This window comes from Bufo bufo, chromosome 1 (genome assembly GCF_905171765.1).
Source record: "Bufo bufo chromosome 1, aBufBuf1.1, whole genome shotgun sequence".
Lineage (NCBI taxonomy): Eukaryota > Metazoa > Chordata > Amphibia > Anura > Bufonidae > Bufo > Bufo bufo.
In genome coordinates this window covers 718,438,077-718,452,678 of record NC_053389.1, presented here as the reverse complement: position 1 = coordinate 718,452,678, position 14,602 = coordinate 718,438,077, and the positions used below count along the sequence as shown (strand labels likewise).

Sequence of the window (14,602 nt, the reverse complement as noted above, 5' to 3'; positions counted from 1 at the left end):
CGGTATCGGCCCTAAAAAATCAATATCGGTCGATCCCTACTTGGCACTCTTTCACGCAGCGGATTACCTGCATGGCATCCGCTCTTGTGAAAGAGACCTTAATCCACTGAGATCAGAAACATCTGATCGCATAGACAGACAATCAGCTGTGTTTATGTCCAGCATGACAGGGGCCGGGGGTTGTGCACCCCTGCTGTACGGGCTCTATTTGAGAGCCTTTGTCACAGATTCCATCAAAAACATCAGAGAAGATCCTGCGTGGACTTTTTTCTCTGCTAAGAAAAGCAGACTCCTTACGGAAACAATACAGATCCCATTATAGTCGGTGGGACCGGTTATGTGCTGAATTTGGCACTCCTGTTATTTTCATTTGTTCTGGTCCTGTAATGGAACAGAACACAGGAAATAAATAGTTGTGAACTCGTCCTTGGCTAGTAATGTTAGTCTTTACGGTATCTTATTTTTATATTTTTTCCGCTCTTTCCCTAGACTTGCTTAAAAAGAATCCGCATGGATCTGCCTATTGTGCATGAAGATTTCATTAGTGAAGAAGGTATTTTGCATGTTCAGTTTATAAATCACAACCGTGATGCCTTTTTTTTGTATGCAACTCTAAGTGTTTTTAAGATGTGGCAGATACCCCAGCGTTACATTAATGAGTCGTTTAATGTGACTTTAGACTGCCACATAGAGTAAAATGGTTCCTGCCGACAGGACCTGGAAAGATGTGAGGCTTCCTGTGCGATGGCTCCATACATTCAAGTTCTGGTCTTTTTAATATCTTTATTACAGGTTTGTTTTTAATAACTGAAATCCATAAAGGAAAGGGGGGCATCGTAGTCAGCTGGCTGCTGTTAGCTTTCAAGAAGTTTTCCAAGAATTCATAACCAGAAGTTATTTGTAGTAATATATTTGATATAATTTACATATACATAGTTTATAAGGCTGAAAAAAGACATTTGTCCATCCAGTTCAGCCTGTTGATCCAGAGGAAGGCAGCAAAAAAAAAAACTGAGGTATAAGCCAATTTTTTTAGGGGACAAAAAAATCCTTCCCTACTCCGATCAGAATAACTCCCTGGATCAACAACTCATCTAGTAACTATAGCCTGTAATATTACACTCCAGAAATACATCCAGGCCCCTCTTTTAATGAACTTACCATCACCACCTCCTCAGGCAGGGGAAGACTCCCCTGCATAATGGAAACGGATCCATTTTGCAGCCCATAGACAATGCATTCTGTCATAGAATTGCGTTATGGCCCGTGGTAACTGAATCCATAACGCAATTCACCTTTCACCGCCAAACGAAGTGTGAACAAAATATGAAATTCGCTCATCTCTAGTGAATACAGTGGAGAAAAAAATATTTAATAGCTTTGCTTTCTCCTTACCGCTCTCTAACTCCCCCCTCATTACTCTGTAAAGGGCCGACACCTTCAGATTTATACTTTTAACCATTTATGTAACTGAAGAACATTTTAGGGTTAGTTTTACTCTTTGGTAATCTCTCGGTCTCTAGTTTGGCTGCTTTTATTTGTCTTTTACATATTCTATTTTTTTCCTTTAGTGATTTTAAATGCTTTCTTCTTCTTGTCATTTATTGCTTTCTTTCCATTTCTATTTATCCACTTTTTTTTTTTTTTTCTTGTTCCTTAACCTTTTATTCCCATAAGGTATGTACCTCTCACAATTAGATTTTAGGATGCTTTTAAAAATATCCCATTTTGTGGCTGTATTTTTATTTTTGAGGACTTTGTCCAGTTAGTTACGCAGTTGGCCTCTTAGTTACATTAATTCTCATCCCCCACCCCCCAACTAATTTCAAAGTGTGCCCCCTTCTTATTCCTTTCAGGTTCTTATTAAACATGACAAAATTGCAAGTTTTTGAGACTACTCAGATTTCTTCCTTAGACAGGTTATAACACAGTGAGGTAGAACAAGTGATGTAAAGTAGATCTATATTAGTAGAGAAGTAAACAGTAGCAGTAAATTGTTCTAGCAGTTACAGATCAGGAGTGGGAAGATTTTATTGTCCCCTGATGTATAACTAGTCATTGAATTGTACAGAGTCGTGATAAGCCTGGGTGCATGACCCCTTTGTTTGGGTAGATGTCCGAGAAGAGAAGTCATTGCTGTTGTGTTTTTTTGTTTTTTTCTATCCCCAGTGGTTATACAGAAGGAGGAGGATGTCCCGGACTTTGCTTCTGAAGAATTTTCTGCACTCGCAGAGTCGTCTCCTCCATCTGTTTCTCAATCTAGTGTAGTTGAACTAAGTGAGGAGACGCTTCAGAGGATAGAAAGGAATAGGCGCTTGGCTATGGAGAAGAGAATGCTGAAAATGCAGGTCCAAACAGACAGTCAAGGTACAAACTAATTCATAAAACTGTTAGTTAATTGTAACACTGTAAAGTAGTAAGGATATGAGGAGGTGACATAAACTTTGGAAAATATTGCAAAAATACACCAACTTTTCTGGTCCACACTAGATGAAAACTGGACTAACAGGCCAGAAATCAAATGTGTCTAGGATTGATCCTTCTTCCCCCTGACTGCAGGTTTCAGGGTAAAGAGAAATCTAGGAAAAAGCTATCTTGGGGTACTTTCACACTAGCGGTTTTCTTTTCTGGCATGGAGTTCTGTCAAAAGGGCTCAATGCCGGAAAAGAACTGATCAGTTATATCCCTATGCATTCTGAATGGAGAGTAATCCGTTCAGGATGCATCAGGATGTCTTCAGTTCAGTCATTTTGACTGATCAGGCAAAAGAGAAAACCGTAGCATGAAACGGTTTTATCTCCAGCGAAAATAAATGAAGTCTTGCCTGAGTGCCGGATCAGGCATTTTTTTCCCCAAAGGAATGTATTAGTGCCGGATCCGTCCTTCCAGTCTGTGCATGCGCAGATCGAAAAAAAGGTGAAAAAAAATAAATGCCGGATCCGTTTTGCCTGATGACACCGGAAAGACGGATCCAGCATTTCAATGCAATTTTTTTGTCTGATCAGGCATTTTAAGACTGATCAGTCTTACTAATACCATCGGTTGGCATACGTTTTGCAGTTCCGGCGGCGAAATTGCTTGCCGGATCACTCTGCCGCAAGTGTGAAAGTAGCCTTAGGTATATGATCACCTTTTTAAAGGTATTTTTTTTTATTTGAAATCTAATGTCTTTTGTTGTTCCTGTTGGTCTCTGGATGTCAACACATTTTGTGTTTTTATTTATTTTTTTCCAGTTGGCTACTTCGTTCTCCCACTATGGCTCCTTCTCCATTTTAGCACCCAATATGTTAGTCTGCAGTAAAGGTACTGGGAGGTGGACATCTCAGCTCTCCTCAGTGGGGTGTTGCCTTCTCCCTTGCTGTGACGCTGCCCAATCAATGCTGACTGCTTCACAGCGATGCAGAAGACATACTGTTCTTGCAGGATTTACCTTACCCTGTGGGATTAGCCAGTGTAAGCAAGTCACCTACGGTCACAACAGCATTGGTTCCACATAGACTTTGTTTACAGAGTGAGAGAATCTCGAGAGAACGTGTCTTCTGCATCGCTGTGAAGCAGTCCATATTAATTGGACAACGTCACTGCAAGGCAGAGAAGGCAACACTCACTGATGAGAGCTGAGGGAGACCCTGTACCTTTACTGCAGATTTACATATTGAGTGTCAAAATGTAGCAGGAGAACAGAGGGGCAAATTTTTCGCCATTTAATACGCATTGGCTCATAAGACACGAGGTTTTAGAGGAGGACAATAAGAAAAAAAATTTTTTTCATTAGACCTCAGATCAGCATACAGACCCCCAATGTTAATCAGACCTCAGCTCACAGCCCCAATCAGATCCCCAATGTTAATAAGACCTCAGGTCAGACCCCAATATAAAAACCCCCAATCACACCTCAGATGGGACCCCCCCCCCCCCCCCATGCCTCATATCAGCCCTCAGCCATACAGTATGTGATCAGCAGCCCCCAACCTCAGATCACAAAATAAATAAACCACTTACCTCTCCTGGACGACGACGCTCCTCACCGCCCACGATCTTCTTCCTCCTGCTGTCGGTTCTGCTGTAAACTGGTGCGCACAGCGTGATGTCACAGAGCGCCCTCATGCTGTGCGCAGTCACTGCACAGCCGAGGACCAGGAAGTGGTGAGTACAGAGCCTTCACGGCTTCCCGGTCCACTGGTACTACTGAGCGCTTCCATAATGGAAGCCTCATTAGTATTCGCCCCATAAGACGCACTTGGGGGGGGGGGGGGGGGGTAGCTGAAATCCAGAGACCAAGAGGTATTAGCTTTTAAATAAAATAAAGACAGGTCTTCTTTAAATCCAGCGTTTCATCACACTGCCTATTTCCTACTCTGTATTAAGCCTCCCACTGATACACATCACCTTCAGTGTGACAGGCTCCTATTACAGTGTGATTCATAGAAAGCAACTAATAAATGGTTTTTATAATGGTTTAAAATGCAAATTTTCCATAAATGCTCCACTGTGCGGTTGTATGGATCCCCACTGCTTGTAGTTTAGAAACTGGTATGGTGATTTGTTGGCTAATGATGCAGTATCTGGTAACCACGGTGGCCAGTCACCGCCAGAATATGTCGCCGTGTACAAAATGTCATAGTAGACAGAATTGGTTGCGTTGGGATTCTGCAATAAATGTGCAAGATATATATTTTTTTCATCCTCTTTCTCTATTACTTTAGCTCTTACTGCTCCTGCAGCTCTATCTCAGTCCAGCGCTACAGATCCAGATGATATTCCGGAGGATTTTGATGCAGATTTGTTGGAGGAAGTAGATAAAGCAGTTGAGATCTGCTCCCAGAAACAAGAGCCCTCAAGTAGCCCTGTCATTGAAGAAAGTTCTGCTGCACAGAATGAGCTCTTTATTGAAAAACTTGAAGACTCAGAGGAGACTGGAGATTAATTGCTACCTGTATGTGTAGATCTAGTTTTATATTAAAATATTTTATTTCATGTTTGCATTAAAGTTTTGTATGTTAACGAGAGTAAAGGGAAAGAGGGCTGATATCACAGGTGTACGCTCTTTTACTTGATAAATTCTTAGAGGGGTTTCCGCTCTCAAGAATGAAGAAATGGGAGGCTGACTTGGGGGAATTGTCTAAGGATAAGTGGGATGAAATATTGGAAGGAGTCCCCAAGGTGTCCTTGAGTGAACAGGGCAAACTGTCCCAACTATTTATCATACATAGAGTGTACAAAACACCGGTGTTCCTAAAAAAAGGTTGGAGTTAGAATTGATGACAAGTGTCCAAAGTGTATGGAAGATGGTGCGGATTTGTTACATATGCTGTGGTCTTGTCCAGTAATTGGTAATTATTGGGAGGATGTAAGGAATATGATTAATAGTAAAATGACGTTGAAAATTCAAAAAGATCCCAAGGTGTGTGTATTGGGATATGTGTCTGAGATTGGAGGGACTGAATCGGTCAAGGTTGCGGTGGGGAGGTTGTTGTATGTGGCCAGGAAGCTGGTGGCTATGAGGTGGATCCAGGGAAGTCCGCCTACACTGGGTGAGTTTGAACGGAAGGTACATGACATGCTGATATTGGAAAAAGGGGTGTATGTGAAGAGAGGGTGTCCTCAGAAGTTTGATAACTTGTGGAGTGATTGGTTATCTCATACTCATGTGGTTATATAGGCTCGGGTTGGTTCAAGACTAGTTTACAGGGTTGGGAGGTGGTAGGGAAGGGGGGAGGGGAGGGGATCTGAGATTGTTAGGTCTTATGCAATTCCTTGTCTCAATATTTGTTTCTACAAGTGTACTTGTTATGTTTGGATACTTGATATAACTGTTGATATTTCTACGGATATTGCTGTACACTGATTCCACATGGTGGATAAAGTAAGAAAAGACAATGTATTGTTTTTGTAATATCCTGCATTTATTGATTTAATAAAAACGATTTGATTTATAATGGAAGGGCCAAGAACACAGATGAAGGCTGGTGAGTACATCCCTCTCCAGTCTTAACCCTCTGCCTGGTCACCGATTTGGACACCAGGCATCACGGAGGTGGTAGCGATATCACTACTTCAGGCGGATGCCGTTCGCGCCACCGCTGGTCAGGCGGGGTTAAGTGTCTCGCGGGCCGGCCTTAATTGCAGCCTAGCTGCCTGGTGGCTCCGCTATTTAGGGTACAGGGGCGCTGTTTTGTCTCCCAGTGTATCATTCTGCCCTCACCTCCCGCCGCTGGGTCGCGTACGAACTTGTGGTTTGTAGTTATTCTGAGTGCGTGGTGGAACAGGGCAGGGGGGCGTGGCTAGACTGCAGCGTGCTGTGCTCGTCTGTTTCGTGCCAGTCATGCTCCTCAGCGTCCTGAGGGGGCGGGGTTAGCTTTCCTGCCGCGACAGGATGTTCCTTCTTCCGCGGATCTCTGCAGCTCTCTGTCGGGGTACACAGGACCTGGGTTTGCCGGACATTCTGGTAGGAATATCTCTACCCACTCCAGCTTTGAGCGCTATCAGCACACCATGTCTGACACCCGCAGGGCCACCTACTATGCTTGCACTACTTGCAAGGTAAAAGTCCCTCGTGGACAGGAAGACTCCAAAGTACAGGACCAATCTGTCAGTGTGGAACCAGACTGGGCACGGGCCCTGTCCTGGGTAGTGGAGGAACTATCTAAGTTATCCCAATCCACCCTTTCTCTCATGGGTCGTTTGGTTGATAAATCGCCACCTGCGCAGTCCGCACCGTCTCGTGGCGTCTACTTCAGGGGCAGGCCTTCTAACAAGCGTCCCAGAGCAGGACACCATTCCTCCTCTGACGCCTCAGCATCCCCTTGCCCTCCCGGTTCCCAATCACAGGCGTCCCTCCTGGGAGATGCAATGTCGGAGGGGGCGATCTCGGACGTGGATCCGGAAGAGTCTTCCCAAATTGCATACATGGTGGATAGCCTGGTATCTGCCATCCCGGACCCTTTCCAGGTGCAGGACGACCTTCCCTACACAGGGGGGTGTCTTTTCTGCGCTTGAAGCATGCCCCTAAGACTTTCCCCTTGCACAATGACTTTTCTGTGATTGTCGCCAAGGCATGGGACCAGCCAGGTTTGCGCTTCCTGGTCCCAAAGCGCCTGGACCTGCTCTATCCTTTCCCACTGAGTGCAGGGTGAAATGGTCCTCTACTCTGAAGGTGGATCCCCCGATCGCTCGCCTTGCTAAAAATACGGCTATTCCGGTAGCCAACGGATTTTCTCTCCATGACCCTGTGGACCGTCGCCAAGTCTGTCTTTACAGCCAGTTGCTCAGCATTATGGCCCGTTTTCGCTTCTGCCTGGGTGACCAAGGCGGTCTCTGAGTGGGCCCTCTGTTTGAACCAGAATTTGGCAGCCGATCTTCCCCCTGCCCCCCCCGCTGGGGCTATGGTCGCACGCTCCTCGCGTCATCTCTCAGAAGTTTGGGCGGCAGATTCCTCCTCTAAGCGATCACTCACGTGCCTTCCTTTTGCTGGGTCCCGACTGGATGAAATCATTTCGGAAGAGATGGGTGGAAAGAGCACCCACCTTCCACAGCCCTAAGACAAAGCGTACATTTCATCCTAGGGAATCTGCTTCCCGTTCCCAGTCCTTTCGCTGATTTTCTACCACCCGTCCGGCGGCTAGCATGTCTGCCAGGCCGCCCACACAGGACCAGCGGGAAAAAACGTCTTTTAAACCCCAACCGGCCTGGCGCCTGCGTGCTCAGCTGCCATGTTCCTCTTCTGGCAAGCAGTCTTCCGCATGAAGGTGCGCCCTTGCGGGTGGGGGGTCGTCTCCTCCTTTTTCAGGAGACATGGCTGGCTCACATCTCGGACGCATGGGCACTTGAGGTCATGACCTCGGGTTACAAAATAGAGTTCACCTCCACCTCTCCCAGCCGCTTTTTCCTCTACAACCCCCCCAGGGATCCAGTTCGGGCTGCGGCATTCTTTCAGGCGGTTCAATCCCTCCTCGCATGGGGTGTGATAACTCTGGTTCCTCTGGAGGAAAGAGTTACAGGTTTTTATTCAAACCTGTTTGTGGTTCCCAAAAAAGAGGGCGCTGTCCGCCCAGTTCTAGATCTCAAGGTGGTAAACCGATTTCTCAGTGTTCAACGTTTCAGAATGGAGTCCCTTCGCTCTGTGGTTGGTTCAAGGGGAATTCCTAGCATCCATGGATATTCAAGACACCTACCTGCACATCCCTATCGCAGCCACCCACCAACGCTTTCTCAGTTTCGCTATTCAGTCGTACCATTACCAGTTTGTCGTCCTGCCCTTCTGCTCAGCGACAGCTCTGCGGGTATTCACAGTATTCCCTTCCTTGCCCTTCTGCGATCCAGGGGCATCACTCTGCTCCTCTATCTGGACGACATCCTGATCAAGGCTCCGACAGCCACTCGGTGCGAAGGAAGTCTACTGATCACCTTGGACATGCTCTGTTGCTTCGGCTGACTGGTGAACCTGCAGAAGTCTTCCCTGCGTCCCTTCACACAGATCAGGTTCCTCGGCATGATATTGGATTCGGGTGCGGCGTTGGTATGTTTCCCAGACAAGAGGCTGGATCTTCAGCGGTCGGTCTGTCTCCTCCTCCAGCGCCAAAGCCCGTCAATTCACAACTGTATGCGGAAACTGGGTACGATGGTAGCTTCCTTCAAGGCAGTTCCATTCACACAATTCCACACACGGTCATTTCAACGTGCCATATTGTCATCCTGGGACAAATCCCTGGATCGGCATATCCACTTATCTCGACAGGTACAGTCGGCACTCAGGTGGTGGATCGCGCCTTTCTCCCAGTGACATGGACAGTCATCGCCACCGACGCCAGCCTTCAAGGTTGGGGGCGGGATCTTCGCCACCTGGACAGTCCAGGGCGTTTGGTCTCCATCAGAGTCCAAACTGCCCATCAACATCTTGGAGCTCCGGGCAATTTATCTGCCCCTTTGGCATTGGACCCCTCTCCTGGAGGGCCGTCCACTCAGCGTACAGTTGGACAATGCCATGGCTGTGGCTTATATCAACCACCAAGGGGGGGGAACCGCAGCCTTGCGGTGACGAAGGAATCAGCAAAGATCCTACAGTGGGCGGAAGTACACGTTCCGGTAATCTTAGCGGTTTACATCCCGGGAGTGGACAATTGGACAGCGGATTTATTCAGCCAGACGACGGTGGTCCCTCTGTCCGGAGGTGTTCGAGGCACTCTGTCTCCGTTGGGGCCGACCGGACGTGGACTTGATGGTGTCCAGACTCAATCACAAGGTCCCTTGCTTCTTCTCTCGCGCAAGAGACCCCAAGGCGTACGACGTAGACTCCCTCATGGCGCCATGGGACGACTTTTTCTCTCCTGTATGTCTTCCCACCTCTTCTCTACGGCCTCTGATTCTACGCAGAATCAGGATGGAGGGCATCCGGACAATCCTGCCCCAGACTGGCCTCGGCGAGCGTGGTACAGCGATCTCCTTTTTCTAGGGGACACACCGTGGCCCCTTCCGCTCAGGGCCGATATTCTCTCACAGGGTCCGGTCTTCCACCAGCGTTTAGATACACAACGTTTGACGGCGTGGCTATTGAAACCTTCCTTCTAAGGCAGAGAGGTTTCTCTGATACGGTCATTCGTACGATGATTATGGCCAGAAAACCCACGTAGTCTAAAATCTATTACAGTACTTGGAAGTCCTTCCTGCATTTCTGTGAGGAACGCGGTCTCCCTCCCAGACGGTTCTCCCTTTTCGGCTATTCTGGCATTTCTTCAATCCGGATTGGAACTTGGACTTGCGCTTAGTTCCTTGAAGGGACAGGTCTCAGCCCTGTCCATATTTTTCCAGCGTTCCCTGGCTGGGTTAGGCACCGTTAAGACATTTTTGCAGGGGGTGGATCATCGTCCCCCCATTGCATTCGTGGGACTTGAACCTGGTCCTGGGCTCACTCCAGGCCACTCCGAGCATTTGAGTGCAGTTTCAATTCGCTTGCTCTCCTGGAAAGTGGCCTTTTTGGTGGCCATCACGTCTATCAGGAGAGTTTCGGAGCTGGCAACCCTTTCTTGCAAGGAGCCCTTTCTGGTGTTTCACCAAGATAAAGTGGTGCTCCGCCCAATGCCTTCTTTTCAACCGAAAGTGGTGTCTGCCTTTCATGTAAACGAGGACATTGTTCTGCCCGCAGTCTTCTCATCCGAGTGAGCACGAACTCCATCGGCTTGATGTCGTGCGGGCTTTAAGAATCTACCTGTCGGTTTCTGTTTTTTTCTGACGTACGGACTCTTTGTAGTCCCTGAAGGTCCTCGCAAGGGATTGGCGGCCTCCAAGGTGACTATTGCCAGGTGGATTCGGTCAGCGATTGCCTAGGCATACCGATCCCGGGACAATGCACCTCCCCCCTGGGATCACGGCCCACTCTACCAGAGTGGTTGGGGCTTCTTGGGCTCACCTTCACCATGCATCTGCATCTCAATTGTGTAAGACTGCGACTTGGTCCTCCTTGCACATGTTCACAAAATTTTACCGGGTGCATTCTCTGGCCTCGGCGGATGCTGCTCTGGGCTGCAGGGTCTTGCAGGCCACAGTGTAGTAACTTCCGCGAGGGAGTTGTTTTCCATGGGGTTCTGGTTTTCTCTCCCCATGGACTGCTTTAGAACTTCCCACTGTTCTGTGTCCGCCAATGATACGAGCGAGAAAACAAGATTTTTGTGAACTCGCCTGTAAAATCTTTCTCGCTTAGTTCATTAGGGGACACAGCACCCACCCAATTTTCTTAGTGCGGCATGTAGGGGCGGTTGGTTGCTGGTTGGGACCTTGGTTATGGTTTGGTCCTACGGCAGTGTGCGGTACTAGTTTGTTTTTCAGTTTATTTTCTGCTTCTATTGCTAGGGCACAAACTGATATGTTCTCTCCAGGCTGGAGGAGGAGGAGCTAACCGTTTTCAGCCTAGTGTCGCCTCCTAGTGGCAGCAAACGGCTTTACCCACGGTCCTGTGTCCCCCAATGAACTAGGCGAGAAAGAGATTTTACAGGCGAGTTCACAAAAATCTTGTTTTTATGGAGTTCAGGAGTAGTGTGAATAGGAACTTTTATTCTGTCAGACTTTTCCTAGGTCACCACAGTACCAGAGGGTCCTCTGGTGGGTGCAGACATTGACACCATAATGGGACCCAAAGATCCAGGAAAAAAAACAAAAACATTTGGCTACCTTTTTGAAGCCATTCACTTGCCACTAGAGTTATCACGATACCCAAATTTTGATTCGGTTTTGATTCCAATATAAAGTATTGCAGTACTGTTGAGCAACGTGGGGTTAACAGTTTTTTCTTTTTCTCTTCAAAGTATTAAATATTGCCCTCCTCACATAATGGGCAACATAGGGTTAATGTGAGGTACATGATGGGGTTACTTACTGATAATGTGAGGCAAGTGGTGTTATCAATTTGGACCTCTATGTGCCTCATGTTAATAACACCATTAACCCCATGTTGCCCATTATATGAGGTACATGATGAAGTCACTGTTACTCTTAGGCACCATTCACAAGACAGTATTTTTGCTTCATATCTGAAGCAGCAGCAGCCCTGCAAAAAAGAGAGAACATCTCCTAGTCTTATCCATTTTGCAGACAAGAATATCCCTTGTCTGCCAAAAACACAAAGCAACACAGACATGATCCGTGTTTTGCGGACCACAAAATACATAGGGTTGTTTGAATGCACCCTTATTGTGAGGCACATGGTGTTTATTTTTGAACCTCGATGTGCCTCATATTAACAGTGACACCATTATTAACCCCATGTTGCCTATTAAATGAGTTACATGATGTGGTCACTGTTCCTATTTATGTAAGGCACATGGAGGTACTAATGTAATAAGGCCACGTGCCTCACATTAATACAGGCATATAGCATGATGCAAATACCTGTTAAAATAGCACAAAACTTTTCCAGCAGCAGGATTCTTCTGTATTTTGAAGGATAAAGGACCTTTGATGTCATCACCATGTGACCAGTAACAAGTGGATGTTACTGGTCACATGGTGATGACCTCAAAGGTCCTTTAACCTAGAGCATAGAGGACCATGGTGAGTCGTCGTCCCCCAACACCCTGCATTGGGCCACTGTGTGTTTTCATTGGTGGCAGTGGCTGGCTGTGTCACAGTGGGGAGGGAGGGACACTCGTCCTCCTCCACTATGTGGCCGATGAGAACCAGGCGTGCGCTGTGTTCTCTAACAAGAAAAGATACTAAGCTACGCTGTAGCACAGCCTAGTATCAGAAAAATACAAATTCCAGTATCCTCGAAACGGGTGAAAAAGTATCGAATAAATATCAGAAGTTTGATACCCAGTGCTATCCTACTTGCCACTAGGGTCTGTTTATTCGATTCAAAAACAAATTAAACTTTATTGATTGAAATTCCTCTGGTGAGAACCTCAGTTCAACACTGCATCCCACGCACCTTCGCTTTAAGGGGGTGCTAGAGTGGACACCCAGTGTGCAACTATTTCTGGTTGTTGATCCTGGCTTGTGTGTTTCAGGTTCACAGCAGTTTAGTGTGTGCACTGCTTCCCATTCAATGGGATGTCATTCCATTTTTTTGGGGTAAAGGATATAGAGAATGAGCATGTCTGTACGATCCACGCAGTGTAGGTACCGCACTTCCCCATAATAACTGCATGTGTGCCCTACCTGGTCCAGGGTTCTGAAAGCAGGATCCAGCACGGCGCTTTAGTGCAGCCGAAAGCAGTCCAGCCGATTCACCACAGTGCTAACTCTTTGGCTTCACACATTTGTCCAAGTGCAAATCAAAGTGCATCTCACATGAAAATGTCATAGCATTCAGGGACGATGACATCGCAAAGGGCCCCCCATTATCTCCCTGGTGGCAGTCATGAAGGTTTTATGCCTTGGTTAGGTGTGCAACCATGCAGCGCAACAGGTTGGGTGCATTTGTTAGGGTGTGTGTCAGCTGAGGGTGTACGATGGGAATACTGCTGCAATGTATTTTGACAACCGCAGAACACACAGGCCATCTCAGATGATGGGATGGCCCTCTGGACTTGAAGAGTGCATCAATGCACCCCCTGTTGCTTCAAGAAGAAGTTGGGGAACCATTTCTGTTTGTTGCCTTTTAGATCCAGTGTTGCAGGTTCATATCATTTTAGTGTTTGTGATACCCACCCTTCCATGGGATTTTGGGTCAGTGAGATGGAAAATAACCCTGTCTGTTTGATCCACGTGCTATGCTGGTACTGCACTTTTCCAGGACCACTGCACCCTAACCTGGTCCAGGTTGCCAGGATCCAGCCCAGCGCTTTGGTGCAGCTGCAAGCAAATATGTTTGGACATTAAGATGCCACCACATCACTAATTCATTGGATTGACAGGTCTGTCTGAGTGAAAAATCAAAGTGGCAGCCACTAGAAAATCAGTACGGTATATCCCCTATGAAAATGCGCATTGACTGAACACTGAGCATCACAATGGGATTCCATAGCATCCATCGACAATTACATTACAAAGAGCTCCAACTGTTTGCCTCCCTGGTGGTATCCATGATGGATTCATTTGTTGGTCAGGTGTGCAGCTGTGCACATCAGCAAGTGAGGGCATTTGTGTATGTGAGTGTTGGATGAGGGTGCATGTCCATCATTTCAAGGGGTGCACCAGTGGGAAAGCATTCCTGTTTCTTGCTCCTTGGCCCATGTTCCAGGTTCACATCAGTTTAGGGATACCATGTGTTTTATGGATTGTTGGTCCAGGGCGATGGAGAACCAGCCTGTTTGTATAATCCACATGCTGTACTGGTAACGCACTTCCCCAGGACACCTGTGCCCATCCTACCATGTCCAGGTTTCCGAACGCAAGATCCAGATGAGTGCTCTGATGTAGCTACAAGCAGTCGAGCATGGACTCTAGGATGTTTCCTTGTTGGCTTCTGCTTTTGCAGTTTAAACCATTCACCACCGCACAAATTCATTTGGATTGACAGCTCTTTCAAATCAAGTGCAAAGCAAACTTGGCAGCCTCTAGAACAGCGGTAGGCAACCTACAGTCATAATATTGACATATCCTCAGTTTTTCAGAACCATGGACCCCATTAGTAATATAGGTTCAGTAGAATCCCTGCAAACTCCTAGCCGTCTGAAACCATACCAAGGCTATCCTATGTAACTCGGGCATGCGCCGTATGATTCTTACCACGCCACCTTGCTTCATGATTACTACAGATTACAGGTATGTACTGGTGCCTAATACCTAGCATTCAGGGATCGATCATATGTCTGTTTCAAATGTACTTGGTGTTCTCCGGCAGTTCTATTCTTCTATATTAGAGCACCATACATTGTCATCGATGGAACCAACATATTTATGTGACTTGTACCTGCTATTTAGACGTGTTCCACCCCTCACAACCACAATTATATGCATACTGTACACTATATGCTATCTGTCTACACTCTCTTGTCTCGGCCATCTTTTTCTGTCTCTTCCTTAGTTAGTTCTTAGTTTTTTCACATTTCTTTACTCTAACGCCATTTTTCTTTTCCTCATCTTTTTGTTCATTTTTCTTTCTCTCTTTGCCCTCCCCCAATCCCACGTTCAATATCCTACCTTGCTTCAATGGTCCAAGTGCATCTAT

General features: G+C 46.7%; 1 protein-coding gene and 1 non-coding gene across 4 annotated transcripts in view; both read left to right on the top strand.

The window, feature by feature from the left end:
- TIPIN (TIMELESS interacting protein) overlaps nt 1-5,002 on the top strand; it is a 35,787-nt gene extending 30,785 nt beyond the window's left edge. For all 3 annotated transcript variants that reach the window (XM_040414295.1, XM_040414293.1, XM_040414294.1), the window contains exons 6-8: nt 490-553; nt 2,170-2,367; nt 4,707-5,002. In XM_040414295.1, the coding sequence (XP_040270229.1) occupies nt 490-553; nt 2,170-2,367; nt 4,707-4,927 (483 nt within the window). In that variant the 3' untranslated portion in view covers nt 4,928-5,002. The remainder of the gene's footprint in view (nt 1-489; nt 554-2,169; nt 2,368-4,706) is intronic.
- Nucleotides 630-759, top strand: LOC120987508. Its single transcript, XR_005776104.1, has one exon.
- Nucleotides 5,003-14,602: the final 9,600 nt, after the last annotated feature.